General features: G+C 37.5%; 1 protein-coding gene across 2 annotated transcripts in view; it reads right to left on the minus strand.

Annotated features, from left to right (window-relative positions):
- The window catches only part of CARNMT1 (carnosine N-methyltransferase 1), a 44,628-nt gene that overhangs the window by 13,068 nt on the left and 4,594 nt on the right, over positions 1-26,966 (minus strand). Inside the window, exons 2-7 of one of the 2 annotated variants that reach the window (XM_011288284.3) lie at positions 23,696-23,775; positions 23,002-23,197; positions 22,038-22,201; positions 4,221-4,361; positions 3,078-3,256; positions 726-839 (exon numbers count right to left, since the gene is read on the minus strand). In XM_011288284.3, the coding sequence (XP_011286586.1) occupies positions 726-839; positions 3,078-3,256; positions 4,221-4,361; positions 22,038-22,201; positions 23,002-23,197; positions 23,696-23,709 (808 nt within the window). In that variant the 5' untranslated portion in view covers positions 23,710-23,775. The remainder of the gene's footprint in view (positions 1-725; positions 840-3,077; positions 3,257-4,220; positions 4,362-22,037; positions 22,202-23,001; positions 23,198-23,695; positions 23,776-26,966) is intronic. The other variant, XM_011288282.4, reaches the window with a different exon arrangement.

Genomic DNA, 26,966 nt, shown 5'->3' on the forward strand with positions numbered 1-26,966 from the left:
TAGTCCCACAAACTGTAAGATAATGAACTGAGCTGAAATGAGGAGTCGGATGCCGAACCGACTGAGCCCACAGGCGCCCCTAACCATTATGTCTTTCTTAACATGGATTATACCTCTAACTAAAAAAGACAAGTATATTTACCTTGGTATTATCATTCTCCCTTTATTTTAAAGGAGGAGGATAAAACTGGTAACTTCCTCTAGATGCTGGATGGGAATATTCATCACCTAGTAGTAGGATGCAGTAAAAAGGTTTTTGCATAAATGAAACGATATTCTCTCTTAAACTCAAGGCAGTCCTGAAAATCACCGTATCTACTCTTTTCCCACTATGTATTTGTACCTCGGAGAAAGTTTGGGAGGGCGGTTTAAGGGCTTTCTTTCAAATGTTTCATTTGAAAGAAAAAAAGAGCACTTCCTTCTTGAGAGATTGCTGTCACTGGAGGGGAGGGTGGGGATGATGAGAGAAGGATTATCAGGGTAATAACTGTACTCTCTGAAATGAGGACTGCTGTGAGAATGACCTAGGAGAACACACAACTTCTGGGGTTTCCACTGCTTTCAGAGGAACTGCATGACTGACGAGGATAGTATCTAAAGGATACTGTACAACTTAACTAACTATAACCTTTGTGAACATTGGTTACCGTGAAATTACCAAACAGAGAATTGCTCTAAGTACTCAGATAACTGTATGAGATTCTAATAAATACTGAGGAACTTACCTAGATTTATCCAAATTCCACCTGGCTTGAGTATTTTCCATATTGTGTCAATATAATCGATTACATTGTGAGCTGTGTCTATGAAGAAACAGGTAGCAATGCAGTCCCAGGTATCTAGTGAAGGAAAACCAAGTTACTACATTTAATTATGTTATTCTGCCTTTTCTTTTAATTAATTCCATAAATGTACCAGCTATGTCTTAAGAGACTATGAATATTTAACTTAACTGGAGGAATACAGAAGCTAAACTCTTCCAATCAACTGTGTAATTACGGTAACCAAACAATCATTTATGAGATACTTTGCAATTCATAAAAGTTTTTATTAAGAATTTGATAGTCGGGGTGCCTGGGTGGCTCAGTCAGTTAAGCGTCTGACTTCAGCTCAGGTCATGATCTCGCAGTTCTCAGATTTGAGCCCCGCATCAGGCTCTGTGCTGGCAGCTTGGAGCCTGGAGCCTGCTTCGGATTCTGTGCCCCTCTCCCTCTCTCTCTCTCTCTCTCTGCCCCTACCCTGCTCATGCTCGCTCTCTCTCCCTCTCAAAAATAAGTAAACATTAAAAAAGTTTTTTTTAAAAAAGAAAGAATTTGATGATCAGCTTGGAAACCATTTTTGATAGCCTATATTACTAGTATCTTTACCAAAAGGTACTCGTAAGAGTTTTGTTTATAATCTACTCAATGTCTACCCTTCATTTCAAATCAATTAAGATAGTTATTTGAACTTTAAACTGTGATTTAAGCCAATGTTAACCATCAATTCTGGCAAGTTTCAGAAAGACTGTAGGCACTTGTTGCCAAGTAAGAAATGAATGGCATCAAAATACTCAAACTACCCGCCAGTGCTCCGGATACTGGCCGGTGTAAAAGGGGGGCCAGGTAGCCAAGTGAACCCCCTGGACAGCAGTGTCCTTGGAGGCTGTGGCCCAGGACAGGGACAGAGGCTGAACTAAGGCAGGCCTCCGTACAAACGCTGGCACGACAAAGGCATGCATCCAACCGAGGAGGCCTGTGTCACCATCGGCTCTCCCAAATCCTGCTGCAGAACAATGTCCCCTGGACTCGCCTAACTGATGTTTCCCATTATTTCAGCTCTATTCTGAGCCCTCGCTCTCTATCCCCAGCACCCAACATCTTCCATCTCACTCTTTCCACCTTCAAAGTACAGGTTTTCCCAATGTCAGAGTTCAGGGAAAAAGAAACAAAAACCTACCTCGATCCCTCTAATGGCTTCCCACCTCTCTGAGTACAATCAAACCCTCCCCAACCTGGCCTCCCACCGCAGTGCCCACTGCCCACTACACCCCAGCCCGAGTGGCCGCTCGCTCTTCCTTGAGCAGAACAAGCACCCTCCCCACCGCGAATCCTCCTTCTCTCGCCATTCTTTTTCTCTGCAACGTTCCCCCCCAAGTATCTAATGGCTTGCCTCTTCACTTTTTCGAGGTTCTCTGCTCAACATTTTTTTAAAGTTTGGCTTGGAAAGGACTTCCCTGAGAACTCGATGAACAGCAGCCCCTCCCCCGCCACTCTATATCCTTGTCACCCTGCCTTAGTATTCTTCCTCACAATGTTCATGTCACCGCCCCTCACTCCCTATCAGAATAGAAACCCCTGTACAGGGACTGTGCTTTGCTCACTGCTGTCTTTCCAATGCCTATAACACACCTGGGACTTAGCAGGTGCTCAGAAAAGTACCTGTTGAATTAATGACCTTACCGACCTCTCAGCATTCTACTTTTCCTCTTGCTTTTACTGCCAATCCACTTCCCCTTGCCCCTCTCTCCATTACCGTCTCCTTTTCTCTAATGCTGGCTCAAACTTCGACAGTTTGCCCAGGTGAAGTCCAAACTTCATAACCTGATTATAAAGGTCTTCCACAATCTGGAACCAACCTACTTTTCTACCCACATCTGCCATTAAGCTCCCAAACCAACCTCTCTTTTCCTTCCAGTCAGGCTGTGTCACCATCTCCGATGACCTTATTCATTCATCTCTTTGTACTACCTCTCTCTCCCTATTCTTGAAGTCACAGCCTTCTCTCTACAAAGAACTTCTTTCCCACACTCGTCTACTTTTAGCTTTGCTGTACTCATTACTCACTGAAATTTGTTTACATGTCATCTTATATTAATAGACCCAACAGAGTCTACATTTCTGAATTGTGGAATCTTACCCTTCTTTATATTTCCCATCATTACCTTACATATGTCTTTGAATATCCTAAATTGTCACTGAAGTATACCTCACATTCTACTATCAGAGTGAATGACCAAAACTTTGCCTTAGTATAAAATTGGCTCATTAAATTTACAACAAAGGACAAGACCGTTTAAATGCTTGTTTTGGACTTACTGCATTCTGAGTAAATCTCCTGAAAATCTCCTGCTGTCATCGAAAAGTTAGAACCGGGAGGAAGACTGTGGGGATCAACATCAGGGAAAAAGATGGGTCGAATCTGATCCGCTGACCTCCGGTTATTGCTAAACTGATGAATCCAAGGATAAAGCTTATATTTATTAACTTCAGAACATCTGCAAAATAGGAGCATAGAATTCAGTGTTAACTAAAGACTTCACCAAAAAAATCTACTTTAAACACTAAAATATAATCTGATTGAAGGTTTACTTATAAAACTCATTAATACTTAAAAGTGCTACCACTATACCCCTCCCCAATTATCTGAAAATGCACATACACATGTAGATGAGCAACCAATCATGAATTAAAAGACAGGAAAAAAATTAAAGTAAATTCAGAAATATAAATGTGTCGTTCACTCACATTTTAAAAAATGTGTTTCCAAACTTCAGACTCAAGTAAAAACACAGTCCACTATTTTCTCAAAAAAGTGGTATGGGTTTCGTTTGCTACTCAACTATTCTAATTGTCTCCTTTTAACCTTCTCACCCCTCCCTAACTCATACTGCCACCAAGAAAACATTGTATTTAATTTAAACAAGGCAGCTAGTTCTTTTTTCCCAATGCACCTCTTCTGGCTTTAAAAATAACAACCCTTTTCCACTATTTTCTAAAAGAGGCCACAGAAATTCTGAGACATGTTTCCAACTCAGTCATATGAGCATACTTGGCCACTTTAAAAGAATCTGATTGAGGGAAGAAGTTACGACTGCTACACCGAACTCTGATTCCATTAAAGAAACCAATGGGTGGAGAAGTTTAGGGAACAGAGAGAAAACACTCCTTCCCGGATCATACATACAGTCTTGCAATTCTGCACAGGAAGCATTTCTGTTTTGTGGGATATGTCACCATTTTCTAAAAAGTCACTTATCCACCCTGTTTCAACATTCTGCTAACTAGGAACTGATTAAAAGTGGTATTTTGTATAAGCAACTTGATGTTAATATAAGAAACAATTATGACACATGTAATCAAACACTATGTATTTATCTTCAAATTCAGAATTGCTCAAAAATAGGTAAGTCAATCTGATTCTGAGAAAATACTATTTCTAGCAAAAAGTAAATTAAATACCTGTTGAGTACAAAGTTGGAAGAAAAGAGCATAAAAAAACTCCATTCATTTCCTTGACAAGCATAACCTAGCATAGCTATCTCCCAGGCCAGTCTTCCTAGTCCAGCACCAGGTACCAGAATATTTACTTTAGAAGGATCCCTGAAATGAAATAAGGCAATTATGTCCAACCCCTCAAAGGAAAAAAAAAAAAAAAAAAAAAAAGACAAAATCCACATTAACTAAAAACTTAGATATTCAGTAAGTTCACTCAAGACTCTGACTTCTTAAAATTGAGAAGTACTTCTAAACATAAATGAAAAATAAGAGTATGAGGAATTATCACATGTGCAGATATCGGATGAAGGTTTCATGCTCTAAATATTTTTCAGGAAAAAAAGGAGTCACCTTATATCTAAACTTACAAAGACACTCATATTCCCAAGTAGCTGTCACTTGAACAACAACTACCTCAAGAAGACAAATTATCCCCAGGGAAGGGATCCCGATACACACAAAGACTGAACAAAATTATTTTATCATGGAACAGTAAAACAAAACATTATTTCTAAAGTCTGTAGCAAATACAATGGTTTGTGTGACTAAGATAAAATGTATGTAGATTTTAACGTGTTAGGTGTATCTGTAAGAGTCTACGGATTTTGCCGGCACAAGAACCTGGAGGGAGGGTGTCCTCATGGGCGAAGTGAGGAAGCGCCTCCTAACTGATCAGATAGTGGCAAGCAGGTCACACCAAACCACTGGCTCTCCACCGATTAGCATCACACTACAGTCACAACTTCTCTTCACCGTAAGACCCACCATCCATTTTCAAATGGCTAACAGCCTTAGCAAAGCAAGGGACTTTCTCAGAAATTCCAGTCAGATAGAACTCTAGGGGAACTAAAATGGCATTCTTATAGACATCAGCTGCCATCACGTCAATTAAGAAGGAATTTCATTATTATCTGCATTCTCCAAATTTAGCTCATAAATCAAATCCAGGGGCGCCAGGGTGGCTCAGGGGGTTAAGCATCTCAGAGCCTGGAGCCCGCTTCGGATTCTGTGTCTCCCTCTTCTCTCTGCCCCTACGCCACTCATGCTCAGTCTCTCTCAAAAATAAGTGAACATTAAAAAGTTTCATAAAAAAAACAAATCCAATTTCCAAATCTACTCCCATGTAGAACTCTTTTTTAAATCTTTATACCACATGGTCTTTAAGTTTGGTGTGTGCCACCAAATAGCAACAGGTCTTTTCACTAGTGGCCCATATGGTAACCTCAGCATTTCCCATTCTGAAATGAAAAAGAAACAAACAGAACCATGGGGCTTTTGACAATTCAGTCTATAAATATAGTAACGTGGGAATTTGTCCACGGTCATCCAGTCTGAAACATATTACATATGTATTTGCATAAAAACCTTAACAAAGTCTCTTTAGTTTCACTGTTTAATTTTATATATACAATAAGGCACAACCAAGATTTGTTAAAAATCATTTCTGACAAGTAGGCTTATTCTGATATAGACATTCTTTAATATTTGATATGAGCAAACTGATGCCAAGTGGTCACAGAACAGTTTTCACTAAAATGCTTTCTTATTTCAGATTACACTGAAATACATGTATGAAATACATACATGTCTCTATGTGTGAACACTTTAATATTTTTGTTTTGTTTTGTTTTTAGAGAGATAGAGAATGCAAGTGGGAGAGAAGGGCAGAGGGAGGGAGAGAGAGAGAGAAAGACAGACAGACAGAGAGAGAGAGAGAGAGAGAGAGAGAGAGAGAGACTGACCCAAGCAGGCTCCATGCTCAGCACGGAGCCTGATGTGCAGCTCAATCCCATGGTCCTGGGATTGTGACCTGAACTGAAATCAAGAATCAGACACTCAACTGACCCTCCCAGGCACCCCAACACTTTAATTTTTAATTGACTTTATAGATTAAACTTTAAATTTTTTTTAATTTTTAAGTAATCTGTACATCCAACGTGGGGCTCGAACTTACAACCCCAAGATCAAGAGTCAGATGTTCTTCTGACTGAGCCAGCCGGGTGCCTCTGATTACGTTTCTTTTTTTCTTTTTTTAATGTTTATTTATTTTTGAGACAGAGAGAGAGCACGAATGGTGGAGGGTCAGAGAGAGAGGGAGACACAGAATCCGAAGCAGGCTCCAGGCTCCAAGTTGTCAGCACAGAGCCCAACGCGGGGCTCGAACTCACAGACTGTGAGATCGTGGCCTGAGCCAAAGTTCGATGCTCAACTGACTGACCCAGGAGCCCCTGATTACATTTCTAATGAAGAGAATGGGTAACGTCCTCTCGCTTGGTGTAGACCAACCTGCACCAGTATCTAACAAGCATATACATATTTTTAGTATCAGAATTTGTAAAACTACAAGCCATAGAACTCTTTGCTACCCTTTGTTTAAAGGACATGCCACTGTGACACCTCACCCAGGCCTGCCTCTCTCATTTCCACTCCCTATCAGATCCACCAAAACCCTTACTCTCCCAGAATTACCTCTTTATTTTTCTCAGTTCCTATTTGCCCAATCAAAACATGCATTTTTCCCAAGTGACCGTTCTCACCTTAGATTTAAAAAAAAAAAAAAAGGCGAAGTAATGCAACAAAAAGTAAATGATATGGAAGTAAATTCATAAACTGTTATAAAAAATAATCCCTAATAATTTCTGAATGGCTGATGAGCTGAGTAAAATATTACCATGAAGAAATTAGAAATCCTGCTAACCCTAAGGGGCAGTTGTGTTAACAATGGTGCCAGACAATTATTTTGTTAACTTATGGAAAGCTAAACTTTATGACCAAATTCTCTTTACCTAAAAAGGCCTATAGAACTCTCTACCCCCACCTTGTGGCAGAAAGTGCCATATAAAACTACTAAAAAGCTATCAAGCCGTGCAATGCAGACTATATCAAGGCCCCAGACTAAGAGCAGAGATCATGATAGATCTATCTATTATATAATATATATTTCCGTGGGTATATAAAAGACACATTAAAATAAATGCCACAGAATTGAAAAAACAGTCAAAAATCAAGCAATGAATGAATGACATGGTGAGAATTTTTCCCTACATTTTTGTCCTTAGCTAGATTTGTTTTTCATTGGGTTATTATATGAGGGATACTAACAGCATAATGGAAAGTGTCTCTAATTTAATGTGTGTGAAACTAAAACATGCTAAAAGGCAGTTTCCGCTAGGACTCCAGGTCAACTCTACAGCATTTCAATGAAGATATTTCTGCGGAAAATAAGAGAACTAGAAGTCTACATACAGACTTTGGGGTGAGGTGACTTTAACCTTGGCTAAAACTTAGAAAATCAGGCATAGAGGCATATTACATGGGGCTCAATAATCAAATGATGCTGCTGGAGATTCTTCGCAAAGAAACGTAAGCTAACAGGTCTACCTACTTATTAAGGTCCGACTATGGAGAAGCAGTATGTTTGCTACCAATGTGGCACCCCTGAGAAGAGCAGGAAAAGTTTCAGCAGTTTACCCCAGACAAGCAAGAATGAAGAGCGTACTCCTGTAAGGACAGGGCAAGGGCCCCTGCGTGTCTAAAGAGGCCGTGCATCGTGCCTGTCCCGCGCTCCGTGCTCCAACCATCAGCAGCAGTAATTGCTCTTCTTGAGAGGTTTCCTTTATTGCACACAGAATGATTTCTGTGCTGCGGCTGCAGGATTAGCAAGTTCCAAAACACAAAAGACTTTCTCTTGGGTCAACATGACCCATGGAGGTCAGGAGCGCGCACAACTTTCAAGCACTTGGGAGTGTTCCGTCCTGCTTGAACTGTAGCAGTTCTCTGTTCAATACAGTAAAAGCCACTAACCACTTGCGACTACTGAACACTTAAAACGTGGCTAGTCCAAGTTGAGAGGTGTTGCAAGTGTGAAACAGATGCCAGATTTCAAAGATCTAGTATAAAAAAGGAATGTAAAATACCTCATTAATAATCTCACATACTGATTATATGCTGAAATAATATTTCAGATACACTGGGCTATTAAAGTATATTATTAATTTCACCTGTGACTTTTTATGTGGCTATTACAGAAGTTAAAGTAACATATACAGCTTGCATTTTATTTCTATTGACCGGGGCTGATCCACACACAGAAATAGTAAAAACACAATTTTGAGCAAAAGCCAATTGTGAAATGACACCACAAACCATTCTTTGAACTTTTACAATATAAAGAACAATAAAATATATTGTTTATAAAGGTATATGAACATGTAGTTAATGCCGGAAGGCTAGAGTAACAAATTCATATTAGCTATTATCTCTGGAAAGAGATAAGAATATATACTCAGCATGGTTTGCAGGGCATGGTTTCAACTGTGTCTATAATGTTTCTTTTACAAAATATATGCCAAAAAACCCACCCAAAAAAAAAAAAAAAAAAAGCCCTGAAGTACATATGGCAAAATTTAAAGGTCTAACAGAGGTAGGCATTCAAATATTTTTTATTCGAAGTAGAAAATGGGTTAGAAACCCCATTCGTGTCTAGCCCCTTCAAAAATATGATCCCAGTTTACCTCTTCATCCACTCTCAACACAGAACTCCACGTATCAAACAACTCCTCACCAATTCCAGAAAACACCTCCTCCTCACCTTCATCTTCAGAGCTCCTACACACCCACAGAAACTCAGTTTAAATGATCACCTACCTCATTCATCTATGAAGTCGTCCCCAAATATCCCAGGCAAAGCTTGAACTCACTACCCAGTGCTCTCAGCACTTCATACCTCTGTTATAGTTTATATTCCAAGTTCTTCTATGCCCCACAGACCAGTCACCTGTTTCTGTAAATAAGACTTCATTGCAACACAGTCATACACATAGACATATGGTCTGTGGCTGTGTTCCCCAACAACAGAGAAAAGCCTAAAATATTTACTAGCTGGCCCTTTAAGAAGTTTGCCATCCCAACACTACACGTCGGGAACCTCTCTCCTACTCCTACACAGAGCTTCCTTAACCTGTTTTATGATTGAATAAGTATTCTACTACATGACTGTAACATAATGTATCAAAATCTACTAAGGACATTTCCATTCTTTCCCATCTTTTGTTAGTATAATGTTAAAATTAATACCCTTGGCATAGATGATCTTTCACATTCAGGAATAAATATATCTGTAGAAAGCTTCCCCAAAATTGAATTTCAAGAGTCAAAAGATAAACATTAAAATTTTGTTAAATATTACCAAGTTGCCCTCCATAAGATTGTACTGATTTATTCTTCCATCAGCAAGCTATAGGTTTCTTCAGGTCTTCAGTAAGTTATGTAATTTTTAAACTTTGCATTGTAATAGGTGAAAAATGGCATCTTAGTGCGTTTTTCACATTTGCATATTCTTAGGAGATGGAGTTCCTTGTATTTCGTGTTCTGTGTACTGTCTATTTACACTATTTTTCTACTGGGTTATTAGTATACATTGTTTTCCCACTGAGATATTACTCTAGATTTGTAAGCACTTGAAATCCTGAATTTTAAGAGCTTGAGATCTTGTTTGAAAGACATCTGAAATATTTGTCTTTGGCCTAAGAGGGCTTTCAGGATGAGGGGTATATCTAAATTTTCAGGCTCTACTCTTGCATTATTTGGCAGTCTACATTTCCTCTATTTTCCCGTTTTAAATGGTTTCTTTTAGCTAAAAGAATCCTTTCATAAATTATATAGTCCTTATTTTAATCTAAGTAGAAAAAATGCTTCTTTAAAGCTCATCCTAATGCCCAACTATATGAGACAAAAATATATTCAACTAGGCAATTGTGTACCTGTTATCTCTTCGGAGTGAACTGCAGACATGATAGATTTCTCCCACACACAAACAAAATACCACTTCAAATTCTTCTAAACTAGGATGGGCTAATGAAATTAGGACCTAAATATACAGTCTGACAGTTTTCAGAATTCATAAGAGAATACAGTTTCACATGGCTGTGCTTTTTCATCTCAGGACTCAAGACTCTCTTTCCTTAGCAGCTATAAACTTTATAGCATAAAATTCTTAAATTCAAATGATTAAATGATTAGTCACCTGAAAAATTAAAACTCTCCATCCATTCAGTTCAGACCACCAACTGAAATGTTACTGTGCTTATGTTCGTATTTAAGAAAAAGCTTTAAAATTACATTGCTAATTTCAATGAACAACTGCTCACTAAAGCAGAGTCCAAGTCTATTTAAACCCTAAACAGACTAGAAGCTAGTAATTACTGAAATGGTTGGCATCCGGCACAATTAAACAGCATTTCCTTAATGAACAGAGACCCCAATACATGTGTCAATCTGTGGCTTCAAAGCTGCTTGTGCTTGTAAATTCAGGCATTTAAAAACTCTAAGCAAACAAATAAAAATAAAAACTCTAAACAGAGACAAACTGGACCAACTCATGACAAGTGTGTTTTCATAGGAAAAAAATATTTTAATGATCACAGGCATAGTTAATTCTATGCATATCTAAATATATTCTCTTTTAGAGACGGCTCAGTTAGAAAAAGCCTCCACTAAAATTTCAGAAAGAAAGAACCCGACACACCAGGGAACAAGGTGGTGAAAAGAGGAGGACTTGGTTTGGTGCTGTCGTTTCTATCTCTGGGGGTGCTGCGCTTTTCGCAGAACTTCCAACAGCGCTATGTTGGGACAGAGCATCGGAGATTCACCACCTCTGTGGTCCGTAGGAGCCACTATGAATGAGGAGGGCCCAGGGAAGAATTTGCCGTTTTCAGTGGAAAACAAGTGGTGGTTACTTGTTATGATGACTACGTACTTTGGACCTGGATTTGCTGCACCTTTTAATAGTAAGACACCAACTGCTTAAGAAATAAGGCCGTCTGGGGTGCCTGGGTGGCTTAGTCGGTTAAGCATCCGACTTCGGCTCAGGTCATGATCTTGCGGTCTGTGAGTTCGAGCCCTGTGTCGGGCTCCATGCTGACAGCTCAGAGCCCAGAGCCTGTTTCAGATTCTGCGTCTCCCTCTCTCTCTGCCCCTCGCCCGTTCATGCTCTGTCTCTCTCTGTCCCAAAAATAAATAAACGTTGAAAAGAAAATTAAAAAAAAAAAGAAATAAGGATGTTTTAATTAATCCATTAAACAGATGTGAAAAGGGGCATTTTAAGAAGTGCAATCTCTCTGAAAAATGAATCAAACTCTGGAATTCAACATACTCAATATGTTTGTAAATAAACTTATGGCATGAATCCTTAATGCCTCTTCTCTGAAACCTGGAATGTAATAATTGTGCTTACTTTTTATTTAGGAAATGTTCCAGAATTTGTTTGGTCAAAATATGTGTGTAATTTAGCCTCTTTCTTGGTTTTAAATTTTGAGATTTAATTTTTGATTACTAGGTCAGGACCTTGTTGGTAATTTATGTTCTATAAAATGCAAATTTGACTTTGCTGTCCCACAATAATTTTTTTTAATTGAAAAAGAGGAAGAAGTGTACTTTTAGTCTTTACTTTGAGGCAGTAAAATTGTTTTTCTTCCTGAGTGATAATTACTTAATCATGAGTAAAACCAATAGTGAGTGTATAGAGTGAAGTACAAGAGCTTTTTTCCCTCCAGACTTATCTAAAACTAAATTTTTTGCCTTGATAAATTTGCTATTGACCAATACTAGTTTTGTTTAGACTGAATAAAAGTAGAATATCTGAAATGAAATGTAAAAAAAAAAAAAAAAGAAAAGAAAGAAAGAAAGAAAGAACCCAAGCAGACATAAATTCGAGTCAAATCCAGCCTGAAATATGAAGACCCCAAATTCCCATGTGCTTGCCGTGGCATAAATAGGGGCCTGGAAATTTATCCGAGACTCAACGCTGACCAGGACTGAGCTAAGAATCAACCTGGATTCTGAAGGGCTGTATTAATGTCCCTTCCAAGGACGAGGGGTTTACTTTTTTATGGCGAAGTTATGACTTTAATACACAGATATTGACTTTACTGTTTTATTAGCTTCATGCTTTTAAGGTTCTATGACAGCTCATCTTACCAACTATAAGGAAACCAACCTACATTAAACAAGAAAAACAAATGACATAGGAAAAGATAATGAAAGGTTCTCACCAGGTCCAAGAATGGCACAAAAAAAAGAAGGCTGACAGATACTTTGGCACACTCCATTCAAAGTTTAAATACACCAGTCTACTTTTATAATATTATTTACTTTCAGGGAAGGGAAATGGGTGGCTGGGTAACAGTTATGGGAAAGAGACTTTAAATCCTGTTAAGTTTTTAAATTTTTGAATACTGTGATATGTTTTACCAAATCAAAATCATTTAATTATTATTTTATTTTAAAATAAATGATTACAATCATTAAGAGTTAATCCATCCTTTTCTCACCAGTCCACATTCTATCTTTCAGTAGAAATAGTAATAATAGTAGTAGATACATAACAGCAAAATAATGTTCTGTATTAGTTCACCAGGAAATTTAACAATGGCAAGCCCTATCGTAAAGCTTTTTTTTTTCTCACCGTTTTATTTATTTTTGACAGAGAGAGAGAGCATGAGCGAGGGAGGGGTAGAGAGAGAGGGAGATACAGAATCTGAAGCCGGCTCCAGGCTCTAAGCTGTGGGCACAGAGCACGACGCGGGGCTCGAACCCACAAACCATGAGATCATGACCTGAGCCGAAGCTGGAGGCTTAACCAACTGAGCCACTCAGGCGCCTGATAGCTGACATTGTTATACTGACTGGACAGCATGGTAATATACATGATTCATTGATCATGACTAAATGAGTATGAACAAAGTCATGTCGAAAGTGCTAGAAATGATGCTGACATAAGCATTTGGCATTTAGCTTTCCAAAAATACCCAAAATTTGGTACATTCCAATTATAAAGAGTCTTACTTCATAACCTACTTTTCAAAAACAGAAATAATTTGAATTTTGAGAAATACCTGGATTTTATGTTTATAGAAGCTATTCAGCTATTATGTATTATTTTTAGAGCAGAGCACTGAATATATACACTGACAGCACCAACTAGAAACATCCTACAATATGATCTACAATATATCAATGTTTATAAAAGTCCATAAAATTGAAAATACTTGTTTATGAAAAATAAGGAAATGAGAGAGTATATCATAATTCTTTTTTAAGTCTACTTATTTTGAGAGAGAGAGAGAGAGAGAGAGAGAGAGAGAGAGAGAGAATGCATGTGGGAGAGGCAGAGAGACAGAGGGAGAGAGAGAGAATCCCAAGCAGGATCTGTACTATCAACATGAAGCCTGATGCAGGGCTCAAACTCACGAACTGCAAGATCACGATCTGAGCTGAAATCAAGAGTTGGATGCTTAACTGACTGTTATCCTAATGTAGGATAAGAAAATCTGTAGCATGTATTAAAGTAAACAAAGATAGCCTTTAACAACTGTGTGATTTTTAGCTATTTATTCCAACTTGAGCCCTCAGTTTTCAAAACAAACGTTACTGAGGAAGAAGACTTCATATCTTAAAGAAAAATTAAAAGCATATTTCAACATTGCCACCTCAATCTTCCCTAGTCAAAGACGTAAAGATGTCTCCCAATAAAGAAAAGCCATGGACCAGATGGTTTTAGAGGTGAATTCCATTAAATATTTAATGACAAATGAACACCGTTTCCTCTCAAACTCCCAAAAAAGTAAAGAACACTTCCTAACTCATTCTACGACACCAACATTATCCTGATACCAAAATCAGGTAACAACATCACAGGAAAAGAAAATTCACAAGAGTTTTCACAAAAGAAAAAGAGAACAGATCAAGAATACCCTTTTTATAAATGTAAAAATCCTCAACAAAATATTAGCAAATTGAACCCAACAACTATTAAAAGGATTGTTCACCATGAACAAATGCAAATTTATGTCAGGAATGCAAGAGTGGTTCAATATAAGACAATCAGTCAATGTAACATAACATTAATAGAACAAAGGAAAGAGGGAGGATTTTTTCACTTAGCACAGAAGAGGTATTTGATAAAATGCAACACTTTTTCTTGATAAAAACGCTCAGGACACTGGGAATAGAGAGAAAATTCCTCATAATGATAAGGGGTATTTATGAAAAACCTACAGCTAAAAACATCAAATTCAACAGTGAAAGAAAGACCCGGAACATGATAAGGATGCTCCCTTTTATCACTGCTATTCAATGCTGTACCAGAAGTTCTGGCCGGAGCTATTCAAATGGGAAAGGAAGAGGTAAAAATCCATCTCTACTTGCAGATGTCACGAACCTGTATATTAGAAAATTGCAAAGAATCCACAAGAAAGCTCCTAGAGCTAATAAGTTAAGCAAAGTTGCAGGGTCACACAATCAACACATAAAAATCAGCTGTGTTTCTATACATCAGCAATGAACAATCCAAAAGAAAAAATTAAGAAAGTTAATTCCATTTATAATAATAGCATCCAAAAGAACTAAATACTTAAGGAAGGAATCCAACCAAGGGGGGGAAAAAAAGACCTGTACACTGAAAACTACAAAACACTGCTGAAAGAAATTAAAGATCTAAATAAATAGAAAGACATCCCATGTTCATGGATAGGAAGATTTAACACCATTAAGATGTCAATACTATCCAAACCAATCTACATGTTTAACAGTCCCTAAGAAAATTCCAACACCTTTTTTTCACAAGAATGGAAAACCTGATTCTGAAATTCATATGGAATTGCAAGGGGTCCCAAAAAGCCAAAACTACCTTGAAAAATAATAAACTGAAGGACTTAAGCTTCCTGACTTCAAAATTTACAAAGCTACAGAGATTACAATACTATGGCATCGACATAAGGTCCAATGTATAGACCAACAGAATAGAAGAGAATAGAGAGCCCAGAAATAAACCCTCACACACACGGTCAATTGATTCTCAACAACAGAACCAAGACAATTGGATGCAGAAAGGACAATCTTTTAAGAAATGGTGCTGGGAAAACTGGATATCCATATGTAAAAAAAAATGAAGTTAGACCCTTACCTTATACCATGTACAAAATGAATTCAAAACGGATCAAAGATCTAAACTTAAGAATTAAAACTATAAAACTCTTAGAAGAAAGTACTGAGGAGGGGCGCCTGGGTGGCTCAATCAGCTGAGCATCTGACTCCTGGTTTCGACTCCGTTCTTGAGTCGGAGCACTGCGTCAGGCTCTGTGCTGACAGGACACAGGACGGAGCCTACTTGGGATTCTATCTCCCATTCTCTCTGCCCCGCCCCTGCTCGTTCTCTCTCTCTCTCTCTCTCTCTCTCAAAATAAATAAATAAACTTGAAAACAAAACAAAAAGAAAGTATTCAGGACACTGGATTTGGCAGTGATTTCATAAACATGACATGAAAAGCACTAGTGCCAAAAGGAAAAAACAGATAAACTGGACTTCACCAAAATTATAAAATTTTGTATGTCAAAGGACATCATAAAGTGCAGAGACAACCTATAGAGATGGAGAAAATATTTGCAAGTCATAGATCCAACAAGGAAACAATACATGCAGGAAAAAAAGGGGGGGGGCTTCCACGTATCACAAAGATCACACAACTTCATCTATGACAAATCATCTTCAACCCAAACATAATAAAGACTATAAAAGCATGAAGAGTCAGTGCTATAAAAAATTAGGAACCCCAAGTATACTGTATCCTCATTGATCAAACTTGGAATACAAAATGTATTAACAAGTCTGCGGACACTAAAAATGTGAGTGAGTAGCATACATGTCAAGCATTTCTAGTAGTTGAAGTATTCGGAATCTGCCTAGCTTCGAAGCCGATGGATAAACTTCTTTCTACAAAAACATGTCATTAGAAAACTTCTTCCTAAATTATATCTGCAGGGCACAATCAGTGAATTATTACCTATATTACTTCTGAATCTTATAGATCGGCTATTTGAACATGTAGAAATAAGCACCGGTCTTTTTTTTTTTTTTTTCCAGGAGCGGTAACATGGCTGGAATAATAATTTCAACTGTGCTTCCGACGTTACTCACTTACTGAGCTATATCTGGGTTTCAGACCCAGAACACTATAAATCTGATTGAAGAAATATTTACAGAACTGAAAATCAGTGAAGTGTCATAACTGTCATCAACAATGGAATAAAAGAATGAAAGCTTTAAGTGATACAGGAATCACAAGTACATAATCAATCTATTATCCCCTCAACTGGATGTTAAGAACACAGTGGGTCAAAAATTTACTGACCACAAGGAGAAATACGGTGGGTGATTTTCATGGTACTGAGCTACAATCTGCATGGCACAGATGTGTAGATATTCAAACAAGGTGGATTAGCTGTCATTACATGTAAAAGGCTGACTAAATAAGAGAGCCTCAATCTTATCTTTGGCAGAGGACAGTTCCAATATACAAATGGCTTCCTGTGGACCTAGTGGGTCATTTACTGCTGACGAAATAACTATATTTTCATGCTCTGAGAGTCCGAGTGCTTAATATTGCAAACAACTTCCTATCAATTAATTCAGGAAAGATCGTAAAATCAATGTACACGAATCAATGTACAAGAATGAAGTAAAAGGTGAGATGCAGATGAAAACTTAGAAACTATTTCAATCTAGAAATTGACAATGGTTACATTGCCACATTTCTAGATGCAAGGTTTAGACCATTTTTTCTTAAGTGATTGAAGCAGCTAATACATGCAATAATATCAAATATTAAAAACATTTAAGAGATTCAGTCAACCTCCCAAGTTCATGGCTTGCCAGAATAAGGAGAATGCCTCTTTTCTGGTTGTCAATATACTTCAGTTCCTACTGTTCTTTTACATACACCGTCTGGCATTCTATCAAAAAATTATGAGACGTGCAAAGCAGCAAGAAAATGTACCCCATCGCTATGAGAGGAAATGATTATCAGAAATGACCCACAAACAGCACATATGTTGGAATTATCAGACAGGGATTTAAAAATAAACATAATAGGAACGCCTGGGTGGCTCAGTAGGTTAAGCATCCAACTTGAGCTCAGGTCACAATCTTGCGGTTCAGGAGTTTGAGCCCCGCATTGGGCTCTGTGCTGATAGCTCAGAGCCTGGAGCCTGCTTTGGATTCTGTGTCTCCCTCTCTCTCTGCCCCTCCCCACTCGCACTCTGTGTGTGTGTGTGTGTGTGTGTGTGTGTGTGTGTGTGTGTGTCAAAAATAAACATTAAAAAAATAAAAATTTTTAAAACCTAAACATAAAAAATACATTAAAACATCAGGTGGAAAAGGTAGATCACATGCACAAAAAGGAAATGTCAGCACAGAGAGAACACACATAGAAAGGTATGTGTATATAGAAGTACTAGAAATTTTTTAAAAATTCTATATCAGAATTACAGAAGTCTTTCAATGGGTTTATCAACAGATTGGCATAATAAAGAATTCGTGAAATTCAAGTAAGGTCAATAGAAACTACCCAAACTAAAATATAGAAAGAATTAGTGGGAAAAGAGCCATCTGACACGTTACAGACCATGTCAAGCAGTTTCATAAACATACGATTCAGTCCCAGAAGGGAAAAAAATAAAAGCAAACAATTTTTGATTTTTGATTGGCGATACATATCTACGCAAGTCTCCCAAAGCAAAACAAAGCCCACACTGGATAAATACAAAGAAAACCACATCTAGGCAACTCATCGTCAAACTTCTGACAAACAGAAGTCAGGGGTGGAGTAAGGAGAATGGGGAGTAACCGCTTCATGGGTATGGGATTTACTGTGGGTTGTGGAAATGTTTTCCAACTCTGTAAGAGATGATGGATACACAATACTGTTAATTTACTAACTACCATCAAAGTGTTCACTTTAAAACTGTCACATTTTTTATATGCATTTCACCTCAACTTTTTAAAAGGAGGGGAAAAACACCAATATGTATTTCTCAAAACAAGGTATAAAATGGCCCTTAAACATATGACACTAGTCAATTTCTTTCATAGCAAGAGAAATGCAAATAAGAAGTAGGCCAAAATACGATTCTCCACCCATCAGACTGGCAAAAGTTTACAAGCTTGGTAATGATTGTGAACACACAGTGTGTGGCAAGGCTGTGAGTAAACCGGCACTTTTGTACATTGCTGACAAGAAGGCGAAACAGTACAGCCCTTATAGGGATATGTGGCAATAACTGTGGCACAGAGCCTAAAGTGCCCCACCTACTGGTGTTCACACCTTTTTATAATCTGCTCCCTTTAGTGTGTGCAGGGATTTATGACTTGCTTCTTCTAACCAACAGTCACCGTGTGATAACATCATATCATAAAAACTCCACTGAAGGCTTCTAAAGACTCCTTGCCAGCCTGGCGAAGTAAGTGACCAGCTGAGGAAAGCTCACAAGACGAAACTGCTGAGGCAGACTCCCACGGCAGACAACAGGAAGCTAGGGCCCTCAGTCCTGCAACCCCAATGAAATGAATTCTGCCAACAACATGAGTGTGTGTGGAAGCAGATATTTCCACAGTCGAGCCACCAGATTAGAACACAGCCCACCAGACATCCTGACGCAACCTTTTAAAGATCCTACACCAAGGACTCAATTAAGCTATGTCCAGACTTCTGACTCACAGAAACTGTGAAATGATAAATGTGTCTGTTTTAAGCAGTTAAATTTGTGGTAATTTCTTTTACAGCAACAGGCATTTTAACTTGTGGTAATTTCTTTTATAGCAACAGGTAACCAATACACTTATGTCCCACATCCATTTACCTTTCAGATTCAGTAATCCCATGTCTAAGAATTTACACTAAAGATACACTTTCAACAGTACAAAAATACACATGCATATGGTCATTAATTGTAACACCATGTAATCTTGACACCCAACGTGGGGCCCAAACTCACAACCCTGAGATCAAGAGTCAATGCTCTACCGACTGAGCCAGCCAGGAGCCCCAACAATTGGCTATTTCTAAGATAAACTGTTAAGTGAAAAAAGCAGAATGCAACATAAAATATACAGGCTGCTACATTTTGTGTTTGAAAAAAGGAGTCAATTTAGAAGAAAACCTGTATCTGCTTACATTCATAGGAAACAAAAAATAAAAACAAGGACAAACAAGAAATCAATGATACTGATTACCTACATGGGGTGTGGGATTGAGAATGAGGATTGAAGAGATGGGCTATCGAAGGAATAGGAGAGGGAATGACACTTTTTCTGATTATCACAAGTTGATAGCTGACAGCTCATGAATCAAAAAAATAAATATATACCAGCAAGGATGGAGAATGGGGGGAGGACAGAACAACCCTAAAAACTGAAAGCAAACAGAAATAAACCATGATGTACTGAATTTCAAATTAAACACACAACCACACTGAGGGTAGGGGGTTGAAAGGAAGTGACTCTGAGTAACCTGTAAAGAATATTTTTGTGAATAACCTTAGTTTAGGGGAAAAAATAATTGCTAGCAAATCCTAAACTCATGTGGGTAGTTTGTTTTTCATAGTGGTATGGAGGTAGCAATTCTGAAAGCCTTATGTGAGTACTGTAGGATTGAGTGAATGAGTAAATGTATTGATGTTGTCAGAAGCCAGGGTTCTTACTGTGGAAAAAGGCAGACAGATATAGGGAACAGGGAGGCCAAGAAGGAAACCTTTGGGGTTAGACTGGAACTGAAGGGATTAGTATGAACTAATGATTTCTAATATGTGTGCGTGTGTTCTATCCACTAAAAGGCTCAAAAGCAGTGACATCTTAGTAACAACAAAAATGCCTAGGGCCCGATCTTGGTTTCTATACACCATTCCACATTGAAGGAACTGAGTCCTTGGAAAAACATCCAATTCCAAGGCTAAAGTCGGGAAGATACACAATGGGACTAAAACATTTTACTGTGCCAGAGAAATAAGGAAGTGCTAAAAAACAACTGGGCCATGCTGAAAGGACAAAGGGGCCAACTTGAAGGCACTCCTGCTGGCTAAAGCTGAGGCAATTTGAACAACAACAAACCAACAGTAATGGATCATTCTTCACTAAATAAAATAGGAACCATTAGTCCTTTCAGGTAATAGTTTACAGATATAATAGAATGCTGATAATTGTAAAGTTAGAAAATCACCATTCCAGGTCACGTGGGTGGCTCAGTCGGTTGAGCATCCAACTTCAGCTTAGGTCATGATCTCACAGTTTGTGAGTTCGAGCCCCACGTCAGGCTCTGTGCTGACAGCTCAGAGCCTGAAGCCTGCTTCAGATTCTGTGTCTCCCTCTCTCTGTCCCTACCCCACTCATGCTCTGTCTCTCAAAAATGAATAAATGTTAAGAAAAAAAATCTTAAAAAAAAAGAAAATCACCATTCCATAACCATCACAAGATAGATTAGTTCATGCAAAAATCCTCACTGGCTGACAATTCTAAGGCAGAGAAAGTTTGAGGAGGAGCAGGAAATTAACTGCATGGTCTCAAAGTGTCTTCCCAGAAACTGCTTATTAGATGTAAGAGGAGAAACAGTAACTGAACAGTAGAGAAACTGAATGACATTCTGAATGGGTAATCAAAATTAAAATTATTATTGATGGACTAACAGACATTGCACTACTCCAAATGTGACATCCTAAAAAGAACACATCAATTATGTATCAATTATGTATTATTTTCAAAAGGACATATAATCCAGATTCAATCATGAAGAAACAGACAATCTCAAACTGAGGAACAGTGTATAAAATAACTTCCTTGTATTCTTCACAAATGTCAATGTCATGAAAGAAAAAGAAAGGCCAAGGAACTGTTCCAGATTAAAAACTAAAATATTATAATGAAATGTAATACAATATCCAGGGCTGGATCTAGACTAGAAAGAAATATTATTAAGAATATTTTCAGGATAATTTATAAAAATTGAATACAGACTGTAGATTAGAAGACAGTATTAAATTTTCTTCCACCTGATAACTGCACTGTATTTATGTATATTCTTATTCTTCAGAAATTAACTCTGATGTATTAAGAGGTAAAAAAAAAAACCAAAACAAAACATCATGCACACACAAATTGATCTCTCAAATGGTTCAAATAGTAGCTGTGCATATATGTGGTTTTAGACATACTTATAAAGCAGGGGAAGGAGGGAGGGAAGTAGGAAGAAGAAATAATGAAGTAAGTGTAAAATGTTAAGAACTGGTGATTAGGGAGAATATGTAAGAAGTGTAAAATGTATGCAACTTATCTGTTATTTTGAAGCTGTTGAGATTCTCAAAATAACACATACACTGGCATTTTTAAAGTACAGTAATTATACTTGCTGCTAGATCTGATTTAGTGCGATACAGGATACAAAGCATGTTCTAGCACAAATTAGCTTTTTAAATATTTTTATAGCTGTGCTTCAAAATTGGTTTCTTGGTAATCTTATGCCTTCTATCTGATCCATTCAGAAATGTTATTCAGAAAAGTGGCCTGCGTAGGGTTTTCATGGCACAAAAAAGTGACGAATCTCTGCTCGAAGCTATAAATCCCCTATTTACTTACAAGTTTGTTGTAATAAGGAAAATTAAATTAGTCTGAAGCTTTTTGCTTTGCCATAAGCAAATTATAAAAGGAAAACATCACTGATAATGAACATCTAACCTTACAAATTTCTAGAGTGATTAAGTGCTACAGCAAAGAGTATTCAAAATATTAACCACAGCTTCACACAAAGCATCTAAAAACACACACAAGACCACACATCCATATGTGAAAAAATACAGGCACATAGCAACTATAAAAATGAATCAAGACTGTGACATTTTTAACAGAAAAACTTAGTGCTTATCTTTAAAGAAATGGGTTAAAAATAAGATACTATTTACCATCTCTCTTTTGGAAAATTTTTTAAAATTTCTTTAATGATTGGCTGGTAGCAGGCTTCCCTTTCTGCTTTCCCGGTTTCACTCCAGTCTCTCACAAACTGTTTCAGTGTGGATTTTAATTTATCCATGTCAAATGTAGATGCTGGCATAATCTTTCCATTCCCCTGTTTAAAAAACAGAAATCAATTAGCTTCTGACAAAGTAATCAATTTTGGATATGGTCACACAGACATGCTACTCAGGGGCCATATAGATGGTTTAGTGGATAAATCACTAGCCTCTCACCTCAACCGGGATTCAAGTGCAGCTTGAGATCCTAAATGAAAAGAGCTTGGTGGTCTCACTTCTACCCTCAATAGATTAAGGTCCATTAATCATGAAACCACCATATAATTAAGCAGTCTTTACTCAGGAGAGGACCAGAACTGAGCTCCTATGGAGACGGAACATCTCTCTCTAAGAGAGGGGAGAAAGTCCCTCCGGGTCATTGATGGGGCAGCATGGAGAGGCTCACACTGGAGTGGCCCAACTGTATCTATCCTGTGGATACAAAAAGAGGACTTCAGTTTCTATTACTGCCAGTCCCTTGAGATTTAGAAGTGAAAATAATTTCTTAAAGTAAAAGATAAATATCAATAGATACAAGATACTGACAATGAGTTTAGCAAGGGAAATTAATTTTACACGGCTACTAAAGTTTACAAAAATTTAAGTCACTAACTCTACATGCTAGAACAGTCAGAATACTATGTGAAATGTATATCCATATGGCAACAATTAACAAATCCAGTTTCTGGCGTACTATCCTATTAAGCCTAATCAAATGCCTGAACATGTAAGTGAAAACACTCTCTGAGTAGAGCAAATGACTCATGCAAAATATAAAAATGAAATCCAGAAAGATAAAGACCTCAAAAGACAGAGGTTAAACCCTAAAATAAAAATAGAACAAACTTTCACATACATCTTCTCCATATTCTTTATTTTCAAACATATGTATGCAATCATTCACAATGGTCAGTAGTATTTCTTGATTATGATCAATGCATTTCCGAATCTTGTCCAAGTGAAGAAGAAACTGAGGAAGTAGTTTCTGTTGGTTATCTGGAAGTGATCGAAATTGTCTTTCTGTTCGGTTCACTCGCTCATGCATACTGGTGCTAAAACATAAAAGGTGTTTTTTAAATTGGCGAAAGAATTCTCACCAGGGCCAATCTTATTTTAAGGTTGTCTTTCTGTACAATTATTCCTTATAATGTTGGATACTGTCCTGTTATTTACAATCTTTTGGTTTCTTAAAGGATACCAACTTAGAAATTTTATATTTTCACCTTATTACAAATTCTTTAGACAAACAAAAGACAAAGAGTTTATAAGTAGCAAAGTAAACATCTGCACCATTTGGGGGGTAAAAGAAAACATAAAGAGGATTAACATACAATGAGTTTATTTTTATGATTTTAATTTCCAAGCTTAAAATTTTCAGCAAACTAGTTGAATGCTTTAAATCTATCAGACCAGAATACTGCTCTGAAATTACTTTAGAATACACAAAATGTGTTTTGAAATTAACTAACAGCCAACCAAGCTAAATTTTTGAAAATCACAAAAGATCTTATTCACTACAAAAGTAGTAAACAAAAAAAAATGAAATTTACATGATATTATTCATAATTTGCAATCCAGAAGTTTCCAGATAACTCTAAAGGTCACTTTGGGGATTATCTATTTATAAAATCTGAAAAAAAAACAAACCATCATTTAAAAAAGTCAAATATTACATTTGCAATGAGTGCCATTTTATATCAATCAGATGGGCAAAATCTAAAAGCCTGACTATAGGAATATATAAATATGTATACATATATATACTGATTGATGGTAGGTGCATAAATTGGTACAACCACTCTGGAAAATAATTTAGCATTTCCCAGTAAATCTTAATACACACACTCCCTATGACATAGCAATTATAGTCCTAGACACATACTCAAGAAACTCTCGCAAATGGGCACCAAGAAACTATCTTCTTAATAGCACTGTTATAAACAACAAACAACCTGAAGGTCCATCACCAGTAAAATGAATGAAGAAAGTACCGTATAATCATACAATGGAAGGTAATTAAATTAATAAACTACAACTAGACACAATAATATGGATAAAACTCACGAATGTAAGTATTTGTCGAAAAAAGCAAGTTGCAGAAAAATGCGTAATGTACAACTCCACCTTTTATAAAAATAAACAATACATTACAGGGACTGAATACAAGTAGAAAAACTATAAGGAAAGCAAGTAAGTGAAAATTCAATAAAGCGATGTTCTTTGAAGGGAAAGGGAAAGGATGTTTTTTGGTTTTTTTTTAACCCAGGTGTTAGATTTCTGGGTATTCACTGTATCGTTCTTTACATTTTATACATCCAAACAAGTCAGTCAATGTTTATGTCTCTTCTAAACACTCTTTGGCATTTACTCCATACTAAATAAAAATGAAAAGCACTTTTTCATTTGATTGAACCTTTCTATTCATCCAAATAATTCTCATTTTTATGCCACATCACTAATTTCTGAATAGTAATAAAGATGTTCTGAGGAAGCTCTTGACTAAAGCAATAACCTGACCATGCTTTTAGAAGCTTAATGTGGTGGCTCTGGTAGTTAGGGGCAAGGGGGGAATGGTGAGGTAACGTGAATAGATGAAATTGGCAGTGGCTGCATGCATGTTTGCTTTTTTCCCCCTGGAGACAGTGTAATAGTGAGCTCTGAAGTCAAAACACATCTATGAATTGAAATTCAGGTTATGCCACCTATTGGCTGTGCAACCCTTGGAGAGCTACTTCCTTCCTCTGTGCCCCAATTGTCTCATACACAAAACAAGGTAATACATAACAGTGATGATGATGATGACAGAAGTTGTCATTTATCGAGATTTAATAAAAGCCAGGCCCTACATCAAAAGTCACTAAACATGGATTATTCTGGAAAATCTCCATAAAATTCCATGAGGTGGCTACCGTAATACTCCTCTGCCAACCCAATGGATTTTACTGAAAATGTAACAAAATAATGCACACATATCACTTAGCCCAGGGCCTGAAACATAGCTCAAATATGGTAGGTATATCTAATTTACATAATGAAAACACACACACAAAAAAAAATGTAGAGAAGTAAAAGTCCTCCAGGAAAAAAAGCTACTAATAATTCCTCTTCTAGAGGCAATCACTTCTAACATTTTGACATATTTCTCCTTGTCGTTAAGACAAAGTCACTTAAGTGCTTTTCTAGCCAAAACGTGATACACAGAACAGCAGATCACTTGGAGGTAACTAGAAATGAAGAATCCGACGCCCCACCGAAGACCTACCGAAATGTAATCTGCCTTTTAACGAGATCTCCAAATGATTCACATGTACACCAAGCTTTCAGAAGCACTTGTAATCCTTCATCTTTATCAAAGGAATTTTCCCAGATCAGAAAAAAAGTTCTCTAATGACTACAGCACAAAAGACTATATAGTGACTGTTCATTATCCCATCTATGCAACCAAAATTTACTTATTTCCCAAACACTGGACATTTAGATACTTTCACTTGTCTGTATGATAAACTTTCTGTTCTAAATTGGTCTATATTTTAGAAAAAAAAATACTACAAATTCCCAAAAGAAGAATTACCAAGTTAGAAAGAATAAGTAGGGGCCCCTGGGTGATTCGGCCGGTTAAGCATCTGACTCTTGGTTTCGGCTCAGGTCATGATCTCACAGTTTTGTGAGTTGCAGCCCCATATCAGGCTCTGCGATGACAGCTCAGAGTCTGCTTGGGATTCTCTCTCTCCTTCTCTCTCTCTGCCCCTTCCCTGCTCATGCTCTTATCTGTCTCAAAAATCAATAAACTCAAAAAAAGTAAAAAAAAAAGAATAAGTATTTTTCAGGTTAACACAAACTGATTTTCAGAAGGAATACATCAGTTTGCGTTCCTATAAAATAGATTATGACACTAAAGAATAATTAAAAGTGACCATACTGTGTTAGGCAAACAGTGGAATTGTGAAGGTTTACAGCTCACAGTCAAATGGTGAAAACAGTCTTACAGTACTTCATTTCTAGTATTCTTGGCCACTGGATGCCGCTCAACGTTCCTCTCAGCACACCTCAAAATTCAACAGACACACTGAACGTAGCACACGATCATCCCCCCAAAAAACCTGGCACTTCTTCCCATATGGCTGATGAATGGCACACCATACATCCACTCAGGTCAGAAACAAATGAGTCATCCTAAAATGCCTCTTCTCACAGATCCCACAATCACAAGCCCCAGATCCTTTTGATTCTACTTCATAAACTGTCTGCAAATCACTACCTCTCCCAGGCCCTCATTAGGTCTCCCAAAGATTCCTAAGAGGCCTGCTCCCTGGGAATGCTGTACCAGGCCTAAGTCTACCACTCCCTATGAATTCTAAAAAACAGTCTTGTCCCCACTGAATCTCCAGATTTCAGCATATGCAAAGAGCAGTGAATACACGTTCAGTTATGTTCCCTAAGTGCCATTTTTGATGTTCGATGAAGACTACTTAATTTCCACGTTTGCAGGGTAGTTGAGGTAAGTTATAGATTGGTCAGAAGAGCCCACACGTATTTGCTGTCAATTACTGATACAGAAGTGATGTTAACAACACAGAACAGGATGAGAGGCTGCATATCTTTTAACCCTTGATTACTCTACGGTGTGCCAAACTATCCATAACATACACCCACAGCGTCTCTCTTGAAATAAGGGAGGTCTTAGAAGTTGAGAAGAGAGTCTACTCCTTACTACATTATTTTAAATTTTTTTAAGCTTTATTTTTGAGAGAGAGAGAGAGAGAGAGAGAGAGAGCATGAGTGGGGGAGAAGCAGAGAGAGGGAGACACAGAATCTGAAGCA

This window comes from Felis catus, chromosome D4, assembly GCF_018350175.1.
Source record: "Felis catus isolate Fca126 chromosome D4, F.catus_Fca126_mat1.0, whole genome shotgun sequence".
NCBI classification, from domain to species: domain Eukaryota; kingdom Metazoa; phylum Chordata; class Mammalia; order Carnivora; family Felidae; genus Felis; species Felis catus.